Source organism: Rhinolophus hipposideros (genome assembly GCF_964194185.1).
Source record: "Rhinolophus hipposideros genome assembly, chromosome: 2".
In the NCBI taxonomy this organism is placed as follows: domain Eukaryota; kingdom Metazoa; phylum Chordata; class Mammalia; order Chiroptera; family Rhinolophidae; genus Rhinolophus; species Rhinolophus hipposideros.
In genome coordinates this window covers 1011940-1027938 of record NC_138048.1, presented here as the reverse complement: position 1 = coordinate 1027938, position 15999 = coordinate 1011940, and the positions used below count along the sequence as shown (strand labels likewise).

At 53.4% G+C, this 15999-nt stretch overlaps 1 protein-coding gene across 5 annotated transcripts in view; it reads left to right on the top strand.

Annotated features, from left to right (window-relative positions):
- NUP210 (nucleoporin 210) overlaps positions 1-15999 on the top strand; it is a 115917-nt gene that overhangs the window by 43484 nt on the left and 56434 nt on the right. For all 5 annotated transcript variants that reach the window (XM_081027522.1, XM_081027520.1, XM_081027519.1 and 2 more), the window contains exons 9-14: positions 893-999; positions 1988-2128; positions 3002-3139; positions 5188-5343; positions 7167-7365; positions 11818-11963. In XM_081027522.1, coding sequence (XP_080883648.1) covers positions 893-999; positions 1988-2128; positions 3002-3139; positions 5188-5343; positions 7167-7365; positions 11818-11963 — 887 coding nt within the window. The remainder of the gene's footprint in view (positions 1-892; positions 1000-1987; positions 2129-3001; positions 3140-5187; positions 5344-7166; positions 7366-11817; positions 11964-15999) is intronic.

Below are 15999 nucleotides of genomic sequence, written 5' to 3'. Positions count from 1 at the left end.
ACTGTGCGTTTAGAATGTAGACACACATGGATTCAGAGCGTAGCCTCCCTGTAGCTTCAGTGTGTAGACTCCTGGTTAGAGTATGTGTCCACAGTGGACTCAGAGCTCAGACCTTCTGTGCGTTTCGAGGGTAGTTTCACTGTGGATACAGAGTGTAGACTCACTTGGATTCACAGCGTAGACCTATGGGTTCAGAGCATAGACTCACTCTGTATTATAGTGTAGACCTACTGTGCATTCAGAGCTTACCCTTTTGTGGATTCAGAGCGTAGCCTTACTGTGGATTACAGTATAGACCTACGGTGTATTCAGATTGTAGCCTAACTATGGATTCACAGTGTAGACATACTCTATTCAGAGTGTAGATTTACTGTGGATTCCGAGTATATACCTGTATGGATTTGGAGCTGGACCTACTACAGATGGGATCAAGTTTGAGCCTTGACCAGTCACGTTGGGGTTGGTCAGGTTTGGTCCTGGGGTGTCTTAGAGATCAGCTCAGGTTTTGAGGGCTTGTGTCTGATGGCTGACGTCAGATCTCACAGTTGTTAACAGCTGGTCCTTTCCATGGAGGGGTCTAGGTGAGCAGTTGTGGGCTGTCTATGTGAGTTGTAGGCTCCCATTGCTATAGGACTCTCCAGTAGAGTGACCTTGACCCTTCCAGGTAGGTGGCTTTGGGTCTCTCCAGGTGAGCAGTTGTGGGTCCTCCCATGAGTGGTTATAGGTATTTTTAAGTTGAACAGTTGTACATATCTTCAGGTAAGTGGTCTGGGCCCTTCCAGGTAGGTGGTTGTGGGGCCTCCAGGTAAACAGTGTGGGGCCTGGTGCTGTTGGTGCTTCGTCCCGTCCTGTGGCCTGAGTCGTCAGGCGCTGCCACTTCCCTGTTTTATAGGGTTCACAGTCTACCCTGGTGACAGATGGGTGCTCGAGACTGGCCGCCTGTACGAAATTACCATTGAAGTGCTTGACAAGTCTGGTAACAAGGTCTACCCATCAGACGTGAGTGCCTGCCTGCCTCGGGTCCTGGTGGGGGGGCCGCGTGGGCTGTGTCTCCTGGAGCAGCGGCTCAGTGATCTGCCCTCAAAGGAAGAGGCGTCCCCATGAAGGCTGACTTCAGTCCCTTCCTAGTGGTGCTGCTGGGTCCACAGTATCCCTGGGATCCCCGGGACATGTCAAGCCCCCAGAAACCTGTGTGTCTGCATACCATAGCCCCACCCCCTGATAGGGCTGGGGCGGGGAGAGGAGGGACAGGCAGTAGGGTTCAAGGAGGCAGTGGTGTCTCCAGCTGCCCTCCAGCCCCTTTTGCATCAGCCTGGGGACTTCCGAGCACTGAGAATCCATCCTTTCCTGCTTTGTGGAAGACCAGGGAGCCCTTCCCCACCTTCTCCCTGCAGGGCCCGGGACACTGAATCTGCTGAGCAGTCCTGCACGCTAGGCCACCCTCTGTAGCTTTCGGGCTCTGGAAAGGAGCATCAGACAAAAGGGCAGGTGGAGAGGAGTCTAGGCAGTGTGTTGGTCCTTTGAGACAAATTCCCAGCATCGTAGTCTGGGACCTGCCTGGTGGTGTCTGAGGTCAACTTCTTTGCAGAAGTCACTACCTCCATCAAGTTAGTAAAGACTCAGTCAGTCACTGATTTTGGAAGTTACCTGAAAGGGATTTTGCTGTCCTTTATTGTGTTTGGTGGTTGCCGTGTGGGAGGGCAGGGCCCGAGAAAACCAGCAGTGGGCTTCGAGCTGTTTTGGGCCCCCCGTGGGCAGCTACAGTGGAACATCAGGTCTTCCGGTCACTCAGGGAGGTAGGCCTGGAGGGGTCAAAGCCCAGACCGGTCAGAGCTCAGTTGCAGGGCTTTGTCCAGCCCATCTGACAAAGCCTGTGAGCCTCGAGGGCCCGTTGACCTGGTCTGACTGCTGTTCTCAGGTTGCATTGCTTCTGACTTTCGCGGGTTGACTGAGAAGCCCCTCTCACCCATCCTGCCTCTCCTTCCAGAACATCCGCATTGAAACCTTGCTCCCTGCTGAGTTCTTTGAGGTGCTCTCTTCTTCCCAGAATGGGTCGTACCATCATGTCAGGGCAATGAAGAGAGGCCAAACAGCCATCAATGCAGCCCTCACCTCCGTGGTGGACCAGGCAAGTTGGCGCCTCCCTCCTCTGCCTCCTGGGTCCTCCACAGGCAGAAATGTCAGCCCAGGCGGGATGCTCTCCTGGGGTGTCTGGACCCCATGCTCGGCCTCTGTGCTGCTTTCACAGGTGCCATGAGGGCCCCTCCCTCTGGGCTCACAGGGGATATCTGGGAGGCTGGACTTTGGGCTTTTGCTGTCACCTGTCCCCACATCAGGCCAGAGGCCCTCTTCCTCTGCCTTTTGCCGGCCCCTATAAACGTGAATCCGCGTCTTCTGCCATTAGGACTAGACCTCTTGTTGGGGAGCATTCATCTGTACACCAAGTGCCCCTTTGGCTGTTTTGGCTATGGGTCCTTCAAAGGCTTTTTATTTTTCTCTGTACTTAAAAAGCCAGTCATTTTTTGGTGGGAGCAGTTCTCACTGATTGGGACCTTGGCATGGGTACTCTCATCTGCCTACTCTGCACCATACCTTTCTCAGACTTGTAAGAGGGAGCAGGAGGCAGCAGAAGGAAACGGCCTGTGGACCACACAGCGAGGCCTACCAGTCTGCACTTCAGCTCTGGGGCTGGAGGCAAGTTGTTTCAGTACTTCAGGCCTCAGTTTCCCCATCTGTAAAGTGGGGATAATTACGTCCATCTTGTCAGGGGGTCCATGTGGATAAAGTTCAGCAGTGTTTACTAGAGTGGCTACTACAGAGCCATGGAAAGCCATCTCCATGGAGACAGAGGCAGTGTCTCTGGCATCTTACTTCCCACTGCCCCACAATCACAGAATCTACCTTTGTGGCCCTATCCCCAGGGAGGGGAAGGGATGTGCTGGAAAACTGTGCTAATGACCTGGTTGTCATGGTAATGTGAGGCGCTCTCACCCCCTTGTAGGACGGAGGGGTCCACGCATTGCACGTGCCTGTGTGGAACCAGCAGGAGGTGGAAATTCACATCCCCATCACCCTCTATCCCAGCATCTTGACATTTCCGTGGCAACCAAAGACGGGCGCCTATCAGTACATGATAAAGGTAACTACCTGGCAGCCCCCATATCTGGGTGCACTCTTGTGTTTCCATGGGCTTTTCAGCCATTCCTTTCCTTCTATTATTATCTTCTGTGGGGTTGGAGAGAGTTTAAAATCAGAGAGTCTTTATGCTTTCTTTATTTTCTGAGGTTTCTGTCACAGCAATATATTTTGATAATCAGAAAAAAAACCCTGAAAAACAGAAAATAAAGCAAAATGATGAAAACCTGGAACACAGATTTAACTTCCATATGAATCTGTTTTTGTTAAATGTTGTTTTCCCTAAACAGTGTAAATATCCTTAGGGGAAAATTTGAGATTCAAGGGAAAATGTCTCTAGCCCTGTATACTTGGTATACCTCGTATACCAAGTGTTCTTGGTCTGTGATATTCACACGCCCACCTGACTCCGTCGGGGCCTGAGCCCCTGTGGCCAGCACAGTCCCAGTCCGTCCCTGCTGTCTCCCTGGCAGTGACGACAGTGTTCTGTGTATGGGTCCTCACTGCTCCATCATGCAGATGTGTCATCTTCCTAGCCCCTTTGGGGAGGTGGCCCTTGTTCTCAGAAGCTGCTGGACTATTGTTTACTTCATGGCAGCTAACTCACAGGAGGCAGGGGTGTGTGCCGTGAGGGTGCCGTGTGGTCAGGGGTGTGTGCCGTGAGGGTGCAGTGTGGTGAGGGGTGTGTGCTGTGAGGGTGCCATGTCTGGTGAGGGGTGTGTGCCGTGAGGGTGCCATGTCTGGTGAGGGGTGTGTGCCGTGAGGGTGCCGTGTGGTGAGGGGTGTGTGCTGTGAGGGTGCCATGTCTGGTGAGGGGTGTGTGCTGTGAGGGTGCCATGTCTGGTGAGGGGTGTGTGCCGTGAGGGTGCCATGTCTGGTCAGGGGTGTGTGCCGTGAGGGTGCCGTGTGGTCAGGGGTGTGTGCCGTGAGGGTGCCGTGTGGTCAGGGGTGTGTGCCGTGAGGGTGCCGTGTGGTGAGGGGTGTGTGCCGTGAGGGTGCCGTGTGGTCAGGGGTGTGTGCCGTGAGGGTGCCGTGTGGTCAGGGGTGTGTGCCGTGAGGGTGCCGTGTGGTCAGGGGTGTGTGCCGTGAGGGTGCCGTGTGGTCAGGGGTGTGTGCCGTGAGGGTGCCGTGTGGTGAGGGGTGTGTGCCGTGAGGGTGCCGTGTGGTCAGGGGTGTGTGCCGTGAGGGTGCCGTGTGGTGAGGGGTGTGTGCCGTGAGGGTGCCGTGTGGTGAGGGGTGTGTGCCGTGAGGGTGCCGTGTGGTCAGGGGTGTGTGCCGTGAGGGTGCCGTGTGGTCAGGGGTGTGTGCCGTGAGGGTGCCGTGTGGTCAGGGGTGTGTGCCGTGAGGGTGCCGTGTGGTGAGGGGTGTGTGCCGTGAGGGTGCCGTGTGGTCAGGGGTGTGTGCCGTGAGGGTGCCGTGTGGTGAGGGGTGTGTGCCGTGAGGGTGCCGTGTGGTCAGGGGTGTGTGCCGTGAGGGTGCCGTGTGGTCAGGGGTGTGTGCCGTGAGGGTGCCGTGTGGTGAGGGGTGTGTGCCGTGAGGGTGCCGTGTGGTGAGGGGTGTGTGCCGTGAGGGTGCCGTGTGGTGAGGGGTGTGTGCCGTGAGGGTGCCGTGTGGTCAGGGGTGTGTGCCGTGAGGGTGCCGTGTGGTGAGGGGTGTGTGCCGTGAGGGTGCCGTGGGTCAGGGAGGCACCATCTTGTACCTGACTTCATTGCCTCGAGTCTCCCATTGCAGCCTGAGCTCTGGCAGGTGTCCGTGGGTTCTGGGGCCACTGTCCTGGGCGTCTCTATATGTGTATGTCAGCCCCAGGGTCCCCAGGACGTAAGGACTAGAAATGAGGCCGGGTGGAGAGAGCAAGGGGTGGAGGCAGCCTCCAGTCAGGCATTGGCTCGATGCCATGTTTCCCCCGGTGATGGGACGCTGCCCTTGTGTGTGTGAGAAAGAAGGAGTATGAAGGGTTGTGTGAGGACGTGTGAGAGTAGGGTATGTGAGTGAGTGAGTGTGTGAAACAGAGACCAGGCAGGTGGGCTGATCAGATGATGACTTTCTCCCCAGGCGCATGGCGGGAGTGGGAACTTCAGTTGGTCTTCGTCAAGTCACAGTGTTGCCACAGTCACTGTCAAGGGCGTCATGACGACAGGCAGTGACGTAGGAGTCAGTGTAATCCAGGCACAGGATGTTCAGAATCCACTGCATTTTGGGGAGATGAAGGTGAGAACTCGGGGGCAGGACAGCCCGGGGGGAGGTGTTGGGATGGTGGTCTCTCGCTGCCCCCTCTTAACCCTCAGGCTTAATTCAGAAACACCCTTCAGCCCTTGGTCTCGTACTTGGCATTGGCAGTGGGTAAGGTGGTGGTGGGGCAGGCCGTGGCCTGCCCTTGAGGCCATGATGGCCGTACCACGGAGATGGCAGTGATGCCTTCCCCGGGCAGGGGATGAGACCAAAGGGCCAGGGTCGTCATAGCTCGAGTTTCTGGAGGGGAGACCAGAGAACACAGAAGACATGAGGTCATCAAAGGAGTCATTCTAGAAAGTTCCCCAGACCTAGAAGATATGACTCTCCACATTGGGAGGGTCACTGAACACTGGGTTGTAAATTCACAGTGAAAGGAAGGCCCCAGACTCCCAGAGACCTGGCCCTGACTCCTTTTTTCTGACTTACTTCACATACAAAGTCAGGAGTCCTGGCAGCAGGGCTTTACACCTGCCTTTCCTCCGGGTCATGTGGGACCAACTCGCTTCGCACAGGCTGCAGGTGGGAGTGCTGACCTGCCGCTGAGCCTCTCTCTGCGGCCCCACCGGTGCCGCCTGACTGTACTCCCTTCTTACTGCCTGGCCCTAACAGGCCCCCCCTTTTTTTTCAAAGCGTTAATAATTGCTCATTTTAATCTTGTTGATTTGAACTTCCAAAAGTGCTATAAATTTATCTAAACAAAACTTCTTTCCTATAGAGAATGAGAGAAAAAACAAAAGGATAGTCTTTTTCCCAAATCCTGGTACTTTTTTTTTTAATTAGTTTCAGGTGCACAAGACTAAGTAATACTTAGACGTTCATCATTTATACCCCTCACACTGTGGACCCCCCTCCCCCCATCCACTATCCCTCTGACATCCTCAGCCCCTTTTATGACGTCATTAAAGGCCCATAGTGGTGTGTGCAATCCTGACCTTGGGATATTGGTGATAGGTTGTGTTAGTCTTGTGGCACACACACAGACACACACACCCACACTCAAACCCTATCTAAAAACTGATCTCAGTCTCATACGGAGAAGGTGGTAATAGAAACCCCTTTAGCTACAGCATGATGGTGAAATACCTGGATAAACTATCACCACCTCGCCCCCTCCTTGTCTCCAAGCTTCTTCACCTCAGTAAATGTTTCATCCGGCTACTCAGCCGAAAGCCAGAGGACGGCTCCCCAGTAGGCAGTCTGTGTAATGGTCAGAGCTTGGCTTCCGGGCCGACTGCCTGGGCAGCATTCCCCCATGCTCTAGCTCAGGCAGGTTCCTCCCATATCAGTTCATTCATCCACTCACTTGGTTGGTAATAGAACCTTCGTAACAAGGACACAGGGTTAAGTGAGTTACCGTAGCAGTGTTCTTAGAACAGAACCTGGCGTCTGGTGAGTCTTGTTTTCTGTGAGTATTCATTGCTCGTTCTCTCTCTCTCTGTCTCCTTCCCTATCCCGCTCCTCCCCCCTTCCCCACACTGCCTTCTTTATATTCCTCCAACATGCTGAGCTGCCACGTGCCTCAGGACCTTTGCATGGACTGTCTCTTCTTCCTAGACATGTTTCTCCCCCAGACTTGTCTGGCTGCCCCTGATTATGGTTCTGAGGTCTGATCTCCTACATCACCCTCTCAGAGAGGCCTCTCCTGACACCTGTATCCCTGAATGTCACCCCAGTCCCCACCATATAACCACATGTCCCCACAGCTCAGTCTTAGCACCTGGCAGCTGTTAGCAAATCTGAGCAGCGGCCCTTCTTCCCCCGTGGAGCCTGATGACCCCTATCCATGTCCTGTCCTCCAGGTATATGTGATCGAGCCCAGTGGCATGGAGTTCGCCCCGTGCCAGGTAGAGGCACGAGTGGGCCAGACCCTGGAGCTGCCCCTGCGGATCACCGGCCTCATGCCCAGCGGGGCCAACGAGGTGGTCACCCTGAGCGACTGCTCCCATTTCGACTTGGCAGTTGAGGTGGAGAACCAGGGTGTGTTCCAGCCACTGCCAGGTAACCCAGCACTGACAAGTGGGCGCCAGACCGTGGGATTGGGGCACATCCCTGGATTCTTTGTGTGGGCCGGCCTAGAGGCAGCAGGGGGTCACAGCATGAGAAATGGCATTTGTCCCCTTGTCTAGCATCAGCAACAGTCTGGTCTGGACCTTACCTGCTGTGTGATCCCGGGTGTCACTGTTCTCTCTGAGCCTCAGTTTCCAGGTCTCTAAAATGGGTGTCATCCTAAATAGAAGCGCATGCTGCAATGCCCACTGCAGTGCCTGGAGTCAGTAGGTGCTCAGAACACACTGTGCTTGGGGTTTGGGTTGGTGACCGAATTGTAGCACCTTTGTGACGTGTAAGGTCCACCCCTCCAGCGCCATCAGGACCATGGACGTCGATCTCTCTAGCATCCCCTGCAGGGTTTTGGTGATATTGGTGGAGATACTGGTAGTGAGGACCACCAGCCCTGCCGGGCAGAGCAGCACTTTGTATGCATGACCTCGTTAGACTTCAGAACGGCCGTGGAAGGAGGAGCTGTGGTTGGACCACATGTCAGGTGAAGAGACAAAGGCTGTGCAAGGTCACAGAAGGGCACCGGCTGGGATGCTATAGATTGGGTTGTGTCTGACACTGACCTGGAGCCTTAATCCCCCAAGAAATGGGGCCTCCCAGGGGAGTCGGCTCAGGGGCAGTAGGGGGTTCCTCTCTGGTTTGCAGAGGAAGAAACCAAGGACTGCTGAGCCACTGTGGGGGGAGTAAGGTTTGTGCAGGCGCATGTCCGGGGACGTGGGCACGCACAGTGGACCAGGTGTGGCTGGCCCTGTTGAAGCATGAAGCGTGCAGGGCTTGGGCCTCAGCGTCCTGGCAGTGGGCAGCTGCTGGCAGCTCTTGAGCAGAGGAGTGATCGCTTGATCCTGGCAGAGTTTGGAAGCCTGATTGGCTGAGGTGCTTGTGGGAGTGTCTGTAGTTGTGGTTACTCGTGTTGCTGTTTGAATGTGAAACTGCATGGAGGAAGGAGCCACGTCTCTGAGACATTACCACATTTTTGTCCTTCCCTGGAGGGCGCCACTGTGTCCCCTCTGACCACCCAGGAGAAAGCGAACTTCATGAAACCTTACGTGTCCTCAGTGGGCAGCCACTTAGGATGGAGAAAAACATTAGCAATCAGGAGACAGAGGCTCACTGACAGCAGGAGAGGGGCCTGCCCTGTCAGCACGTCCCCACGTGTGTCCTGGAGGGGACCTGCAGGCTGCCTGCCGCCCAGGCACCAGTCAGTGTCCAGGAGGTCCCAGAATTAAAGGACAGGGTTTGGAATTCCACGGGCCCGGGTCCAAGCACCACTTCCACATGTCACTAGGCAAATTGCCCAACCTCTGTGAACCTTGGATTCTCCATGTATAAATTGGGGACACCAGCCCCTTGCCTGCTGTGAGGGTTACAAATGTCTCTCAGCCCAGTACAGGAGTGTTTTTCAAGCAGTTTGATTCTGAAGACAGCAGCTGAGATAGAAATATACTGTGGTGTCAGAATCTCCCTGAGAAACCTCCTTAAGTGTCCCCAGGTTGAGTGCATGTGTCTCTGTGAAGGCTTGTGGAAGGGCAGGTTGTACCTTAGAAGCTGGAGCCTCCTCAGAGCAGGGAGATGCTGGTGTCATAGAAATGTGTGGGGCTCGAGACGGGAGGGAGGGGTTCAGCACTGAGTGATGCTTGTCCTGGGGCACAGGAGGCTCGTGAACAAACAGATGGGGACAGGCGTGACCCCCACCTGGCCAGCGGCTTCCTCCTCTCTCCCTCCCTCTCCCTTCCTCTCCCTCCCTCCCTACCTCCCTTCCCACCTCAAGTGCATGCCCTTGACCTTTGCGCAAGCTAAGAGCACACATGATGGGACTCAGGCCATCGTTCTTGGAAAGGGGCTGTAGCAGGTCCCTCGGCAGCTGCAGCCCAGGCCCCACCCCTGAGTGACGTGGGGAATTCACCCTCTTCCTACTGGACTTGGCCACTGGGATGCCATTCTGCTTTGCTTCATCGTTGAGACCCCTTACAAGGCCCTTGGCTTGCAGGAATTACCGTGAACCTGTCCATGGGGCCCCAGGACTGGATTTGGCCAGGCTCAGCCCCCGGGGTGGCAGCAGCTCAGCCGGTGCTCTGCCCTGGCCCTGTCTCTGCTCTGAGCCTCAGCTAGTTCAATGAGCACCTAAGTGCTGTGCTCTGGGCTCCCTTGGTAAACATGAGAGACATGATCTCCCCTTCACAGCCATGGATATCTAGCGAGACAGATGGTTTCACAGGCAGTGATGGTACCTGGGACAGAGGGCACCAGTGGGGAAGCACAGGTCCCCTGAGTTCTGTCCCACTCCTGGGCATGTACCCACATGTTCCTCAGAGGTGCCCAAACGTGTTCCCCAGAAAGCTGCAGAAGACAGATACCTGAGCCAGTGTGGAGGTATCTGGGCAGGCTGTTTAGAGGAGGTGATAGCGGAGATCTGAAGGAGGACACTGGGCGAGAACGGGGGAAGAGTGTTCTGAGGAGCAGAAGAGCATGAAGAGTACGTGGGAAGCCGGAGAAAGGGTGTGGGATGCTTCTGGTCGGAGCAGGTGGGCCTCCCCCCCCCCCCCAGCGCAGGGGCCGGATGATGGCATGCAGGCAGGTTGAGGCCAGGAGGGGTAGCTCAGGAAGCTTGTCTGCAGTGCCCTCTGAGCACTGCCCTCTGGGACCTCCGCTCTTCAGCACTTCTCAGCTGTACAAATGGCCTGACTCCCTTCTCAGAATTCAGGGTCGTGTCCAGATAAGCATTTGCCCAGATTCTCTGTACTCGTCTGGAAGACAACACGGTCCACACTCAGCCCCCCGCCATTTCCCTGTTCTTTCTATCTAAGTACCCGTGAACACAAATAGGCCCATCTGGCAGAATTGCAGTTTTTGGGAGCTCCTGGGCTCTGCCTGTGGCCTCTGTGGCCTGCCCTGCTTGGTGGCATAGGGACTTCTGCCTAGAGCCACGGTGGTGGCCATTGGGAAAACAGCATTGAAATGCTCTCCTAAGGGAGAGCTAAAGCAAAATGTGTTCTGCGAGTGTGGGGAATGTTGTTCAGGAGTGTCCACAGCAGCTCTCTTCCCAGTCATCCCAGACTGGAAACCCAAATGCCCATCAGCTGCTGAATGGATAAGCAAACCTTGCAATGAGATCCTTCTCGGCAATGCAGTGGAAATGGCCACTGACCGTGCGGCAGCATGGCTGAGGCTGAAAGGCGCTGCGTTAGCTGAGTTAGGCACCGAGCACAGCTCACCGGTGGGGAGTGTGAGGCAGAACTGGACCTCGCTGAGGCCAGAAGTGGAGCAGCCTCCGCCCGGTCGTGGGTGTCGGCTCTCCTTCTGGACCAGGTCGTTTGTGGTCCACTTAAGACCTGTGCATTTCCCTGTGTGTAAATTTGACCTTAAGAAAAAGCCATAAAGAAATATTGAACTGCAGCTAATTATGTGTTTGCTAAAGTATTTAGAATGAAGTGTACGCTGAGGCCTGCAACTTACTTTTAAATGCATAAAAAATAAGATTGATGGGTAGGAGATGGATAGATAATGCAATAAGAGAAATAGAGCAAAATGTTAATTGTAAAATCTAGGGGATGAGAATGTGAGGTTTCATGGTATAACTTTTTTCTAAATGTTTGGAAAGAAAACAATAAAACTCCGCTACATTCCCGCTCAAATTGCCTTTTCTAATAAAAGGTGGAAAATACCAAATATTGGCGGGGTTGTAGCACAGTCATTAGTAGTGGTATAACTTGATACGGCCACTTTGGGAAGTTACTTGGCAGCAATGACGCATTCTCGTGGGCAATAAGGACTGGCGGTGTGCATATGGCACTGAGGGACACAGCCAACAAGGCCGGAGTACGTCCACCAAGATAAATGTGCAGCCAGCGACATGGTCCAGCGGCACTGCGTGTCACTGCCCTGCACAGAGGACACCCCAGATCCTCGCAGTAGCAGGGATAAATGGATTGCAGTTTTTTTTCACACAACAGAATAATATAAACATGTGGGTAGAAGATGTACGACTTCCAAAAAATAAGGAGGGATCTCACCACTGACACTGAGTTGAAGAGGGAATTTTTGCTCAGTGATTCCCTTTATATAAAACAGAGAAGCCAGTAAAATTGTGCTCTGTTGTCGGCAGGTAGCGAACATGGTTCTCTGAGGCCGAGCTAGTGACCGGAAGGGTCTGTGGGAGCTGCAGGGCTCAGGTGACACTGTTTCTTGACCCCAGTCCTGGGTGCAGGATGGACTAAGTCTGTGGGGCAAACATCATGGGAACTGGATGATTATGACAAGTGTCCCTTCCATGGTGGGAATTGTACTTAAAAATGTTAAGTCAGGCTGTGTATCAAGCCCGGGGCCACTGGCCGGCCGGCCATGTCTTTCCAGCTGAGCCAAGTTCACGGCGACCACTCTGCTCTCCTCTTGCAGGAAGGCTGCGGCCGAGCTCTGAGCACTGCAGCGGCGTCAGGGTACGTGCCGAGGCCCAGGGCTACACTGCGCTACTCGTGAGCTACAGGCACGGCCACGTCCACCTGAGTGCCCGCATCACCATTGCTGCCTACCTGCCCCTCAAGGTGAGTCCAGGCCCCTGCCCCCAGCTGTCTCCCTCATGCAGATTATTCCTTTGTTCTGGCAAATTTGTGCTAAAACCTGGATTGCTCAGAGCGATCTTCTCCTGGGATTTTTAAGCTGTTGTCAGGAAGTGTGCGGAGGAGCAAAGCCTCCCCAGAGGCAGACAGTGACTCCATCCGTCCGTGTGTCTGGATGAGATGTCCTCCACAGGGTCCAGGGCTGCAGAGAACCCTAGAATGGGACATCGGCCCTGGCGTGTGGTGCAGAGTCTGGGCCTCGGGGACTTGAGTCAGGTTTGCATTCTACCCCTGCCTGATGCCAGGTGACAGGCGAGTGTCCAGGCCCCCTCTGCTCATCTGTGGTGGGAAGCAGTTACAGTGCGGGGGGTCAGAGCTCATGGCCTCAGCCTTGACACCAGCTTCCGAGTTGAATCTAGGTCTGACACTGGCTCTGTGACCTCGGCTGATTTAATTTCTCCCTGCCTGTAAAATGGGGCTAATACAGTACCAGCCTCAAAGGATGTGGTGAGAATCAGCTGAGTGAATGAATGAAATGGGCTTAGAATGGTGCCTGCGAGGTAGTGAGTACTCAGTAAGGGTTAGTTATTAAAATACAGAGAGAAAAGAGCTGAACCTCCTTCCAAGGGTGGGTGTGCAGTTTTCACACAGTAGCCCCTAAGCAGTGGGGAGGGGGACATAATTACTTCTTGCTTTGTTTGAATCTGCGTCTCACACGGGAGGCCTCAGAGGGGGGTGACAGCGTGGCCTCAGGGAGGCTCCCCCAGCCTCCCAGGCTGGGCCCATCAGCGCTGGCATTTCCCTGACACCCAGCATCAAGTGGTAGGACAGCGCTGGTCCGCTGGGTTTGTGACGCTCAGCTGGTGGAAGCAAGCTCAGTCACGTTAGAACCTTTCGTCTCTGAGCCGTGGGTGCTGCACCCAGTGCCTGATACAGAGCAGACAATAACGAAGGGTGTGTCGTTCGTTTGTTGAGGTGTCATTGACATATAACGTCATATTAGTTGCAGGTGTGCAGCATGCTTCCGTATTTGCATAATTGGGAAGTGATCATGACAGTAAGCCTAGTTGCTTTCCATCACCATACATTGTTAAAGTTCTTTTTTCTTGTGACGAGCCTTTGAAGACCTATTCTCTTAGCAACTTTCAAGTATACAATACTGTTAACTAGACTCACAGCGGAACATGGCATCCCCAGGACTTAATTATTTTATAACTTCGAGTAGGAACCTTTGGACCCCTTCACCCATTGCACCCACCTCTGCTCTCCTCCCTTGCACCCACCAGTCTGTCACCTGTGTCTGAGATGTTTGTTTTAGATTCCACACAGAAGTGAGATCATACACTATTCGTCTTTCTATGACTTATTTCACTTAACGTGATGACTTCGAGGTCTATCCATGTCGCAAATAGCAGGATTTCTTTCTTTTTTATGGCTGAATAATACTCATTCATCAGTAGACACTTAGGTTGGTGTAGTAATCTTTTCAAGGTAGTGTTTTTGTTTCCTTCATTCTCTTTCATATCTAGAAGAATTGATGGATGATATGATATTTCTGTTTTAATTTTTTGAGAAGGGTTGTTTTATTTAAAATGAACAAGTGGGAGAAATGTGTTCCGAGTTAACCAGCCAGGATGGAACCCTGGTCCTGAGCCCCAGACCTAAAATAGCAGCTCTTACAGATGTTTATCAAGGATGACGTGGCCCAGCCCCGCTCCTCCTACTCTAGTCATCCACTTATTTAGCAAACGTACGGATACCTACTCTGTGCCAAGCCTGCTCGAAGCCACAGGGGGACAGCAATGTAGCACACACACAGAAGTCTTTGTGTTCATGAACTGACATTGCAGCAGATAGTAAATAAACCGAGTAAGTAATGTGTTTTATATACGTGTGCCATGGAAGTGGTCAAGTGTGAAAGGATGATGGGGAGCACAGAGGAAGGGAGGGGGGCCGTTTAGAATTAGGAGGTGAAGACCCCTCACTGATCAGGACACTGGGAGAGGTGAGAGGACTCAGAAAGCAGAGTCCAAGAGAATTGAAATCCCTAAGATGGCAGCAGCCATTCTCGAGGAAACCCTGCCACTGCTGTCCGTGCGGTGGAGTTTCACCAGGACGCTCAGGACAAGGATTGTCAGGCCCTTCCTGGGTGCTTGCTCTGCACGACCGGGTGGTCTGATTATCTGGGTGTTGGGCTGGAGCGTCAGAGGCCAACAACTGAGCTCACTCTCCCAAAGTGGGGTTAACGGGAAAGATAAGGTGGGCACGTCCCCAATCAAGGTGGCTTCCTGACTGGACAAAGTATAGAGGAAGAATATGGTGCTCTTCTTTTATCTTTCTTCTGCCCTCCGATCAGGTAATAAAACCGAAATAACAGTGGCTTGACTAATAGAGAGTTATTTCTCTTTCACACAAGAGTTCTCACACAGGGCAGTGTGGCAGCTTCAAAGACATCAGGGACCCAGATTTCTTTCTTTCCACTTCATCATTGCAGTATGTGGCTTTCATCTTCAAGGTTGCCTCATGGTCTAAAATGGCTACTGGAGCTCCAGCCATTACATCTGCATTCAACATAGCAGAAAGGGAAAGAACTCACCTCTCGGCTGACTTAGTTTCCTGTAGTAGCCTTGTTACAAGTTTAAAACAGCGGTTTCCACCTGTATCTCACTGGCTAGAACTTAATCTGTTGCTCGCACCTAGCTGCAAGAGAGGCTGGGAATTATTTTAGCTGTACTATTTACCACCCTAATAAAATTGTGGTTCTTTCTCTAAGGAAGAAAGGAGTGTCGAAACTGGGAAGGCAGCAAACAGTTACTGCTACAACCTGTGTTTGCTGGCCCATCTATCCGTTTACTTTGCAGACAGTCCCTGGGTACTTTGTTGTTACAGGCCCAGACAGGGGAAACAGATCTGGGGAGAAATCCCACACTCTGTGCCTTGGGAGGTTGCCAGTCTATGGGGAAGGCAGATACTCAGATAAAGTAGAGGTAATGAAGTGTCACCGATGAACACAGAAGTGGAAGGAGGGCATAGAGGCAGGAAGTGTGGCAGGTGGGGACACTAGAAGTAGTGTGGTATATTATGGGGTGAGATATGAGGCCCTGGTGGGTCAGAGCAAGGAGGTTTTTGAAATCCACTTAGGAGCTGGATATTCTCATCTGGCAGTGGGCAGCTGATGAGGGTCAGGGGATGACCAAGTCAGGTCCACACCTAGGACCACTGCTGCTGATGGGTCAAGTGAACAGGGGTGTCCTGGAAGCAGTGTGAGGACTTGCCTATCCTCAGAAGACAGACCCTCTCCAGAGTTTTCGGGAGGTGTTTGGCTCTGCCCCCTCCCAACTTACCTGTCACCTTGTCTGTCTGCTTGGAGCATGGGGGGCTCATTCTTGCTATTGACCTAATTCCCTGTGCAGTCAGTGCCCCAGTTACCCTTCCTCACCCCTGTCTGCTACAGGAATTAGAGGTCCTTATCCCACCTTACTCTCTGGAAGCCCCCTGGCTCCCCTGGCACCTGGCTCCTTGGTTCTGGCAGTGTCAGCGTAGACTGAATGCATTGACCTGGGGCCTTATCCTCCCACCGCCCTGCACCTTGCCTCTGTCTCCACCTAGATGAAGTGTGAGTATCCCTGTGCGGAAGTGCTTGGATTCCATTTCCTGCAAACGTAGACCACCCTGCTAAGGGCCTGTTGATGGATGAGCAAACCCATCTTTCTGTTTTACAAACTGGAAAATAGAGGCCAGTGAGGTGGTCTCGCCCAGGTGCGTGGGCGCCCTCCTTCCTGGCTTTGCCAGTTTGGATATCTGTACTTGGATATCCACTGAGGAGGCTGGATGATTTATGGGTCCATCACTAGTGGTGTTGCTTACTAACCTGTCTCCTTGGCACAGGATTCTATGAGGCTTTTATGCCTGAATAAGAAGGTGATAATTCCTGGTTCCCAGCTGTGATTCACGGGACATGCAGTGCCTTGGCACAGTCTCTCCCTTTGGGCTGGTCATGAGAAAAGTCCTTTGGGGTTTC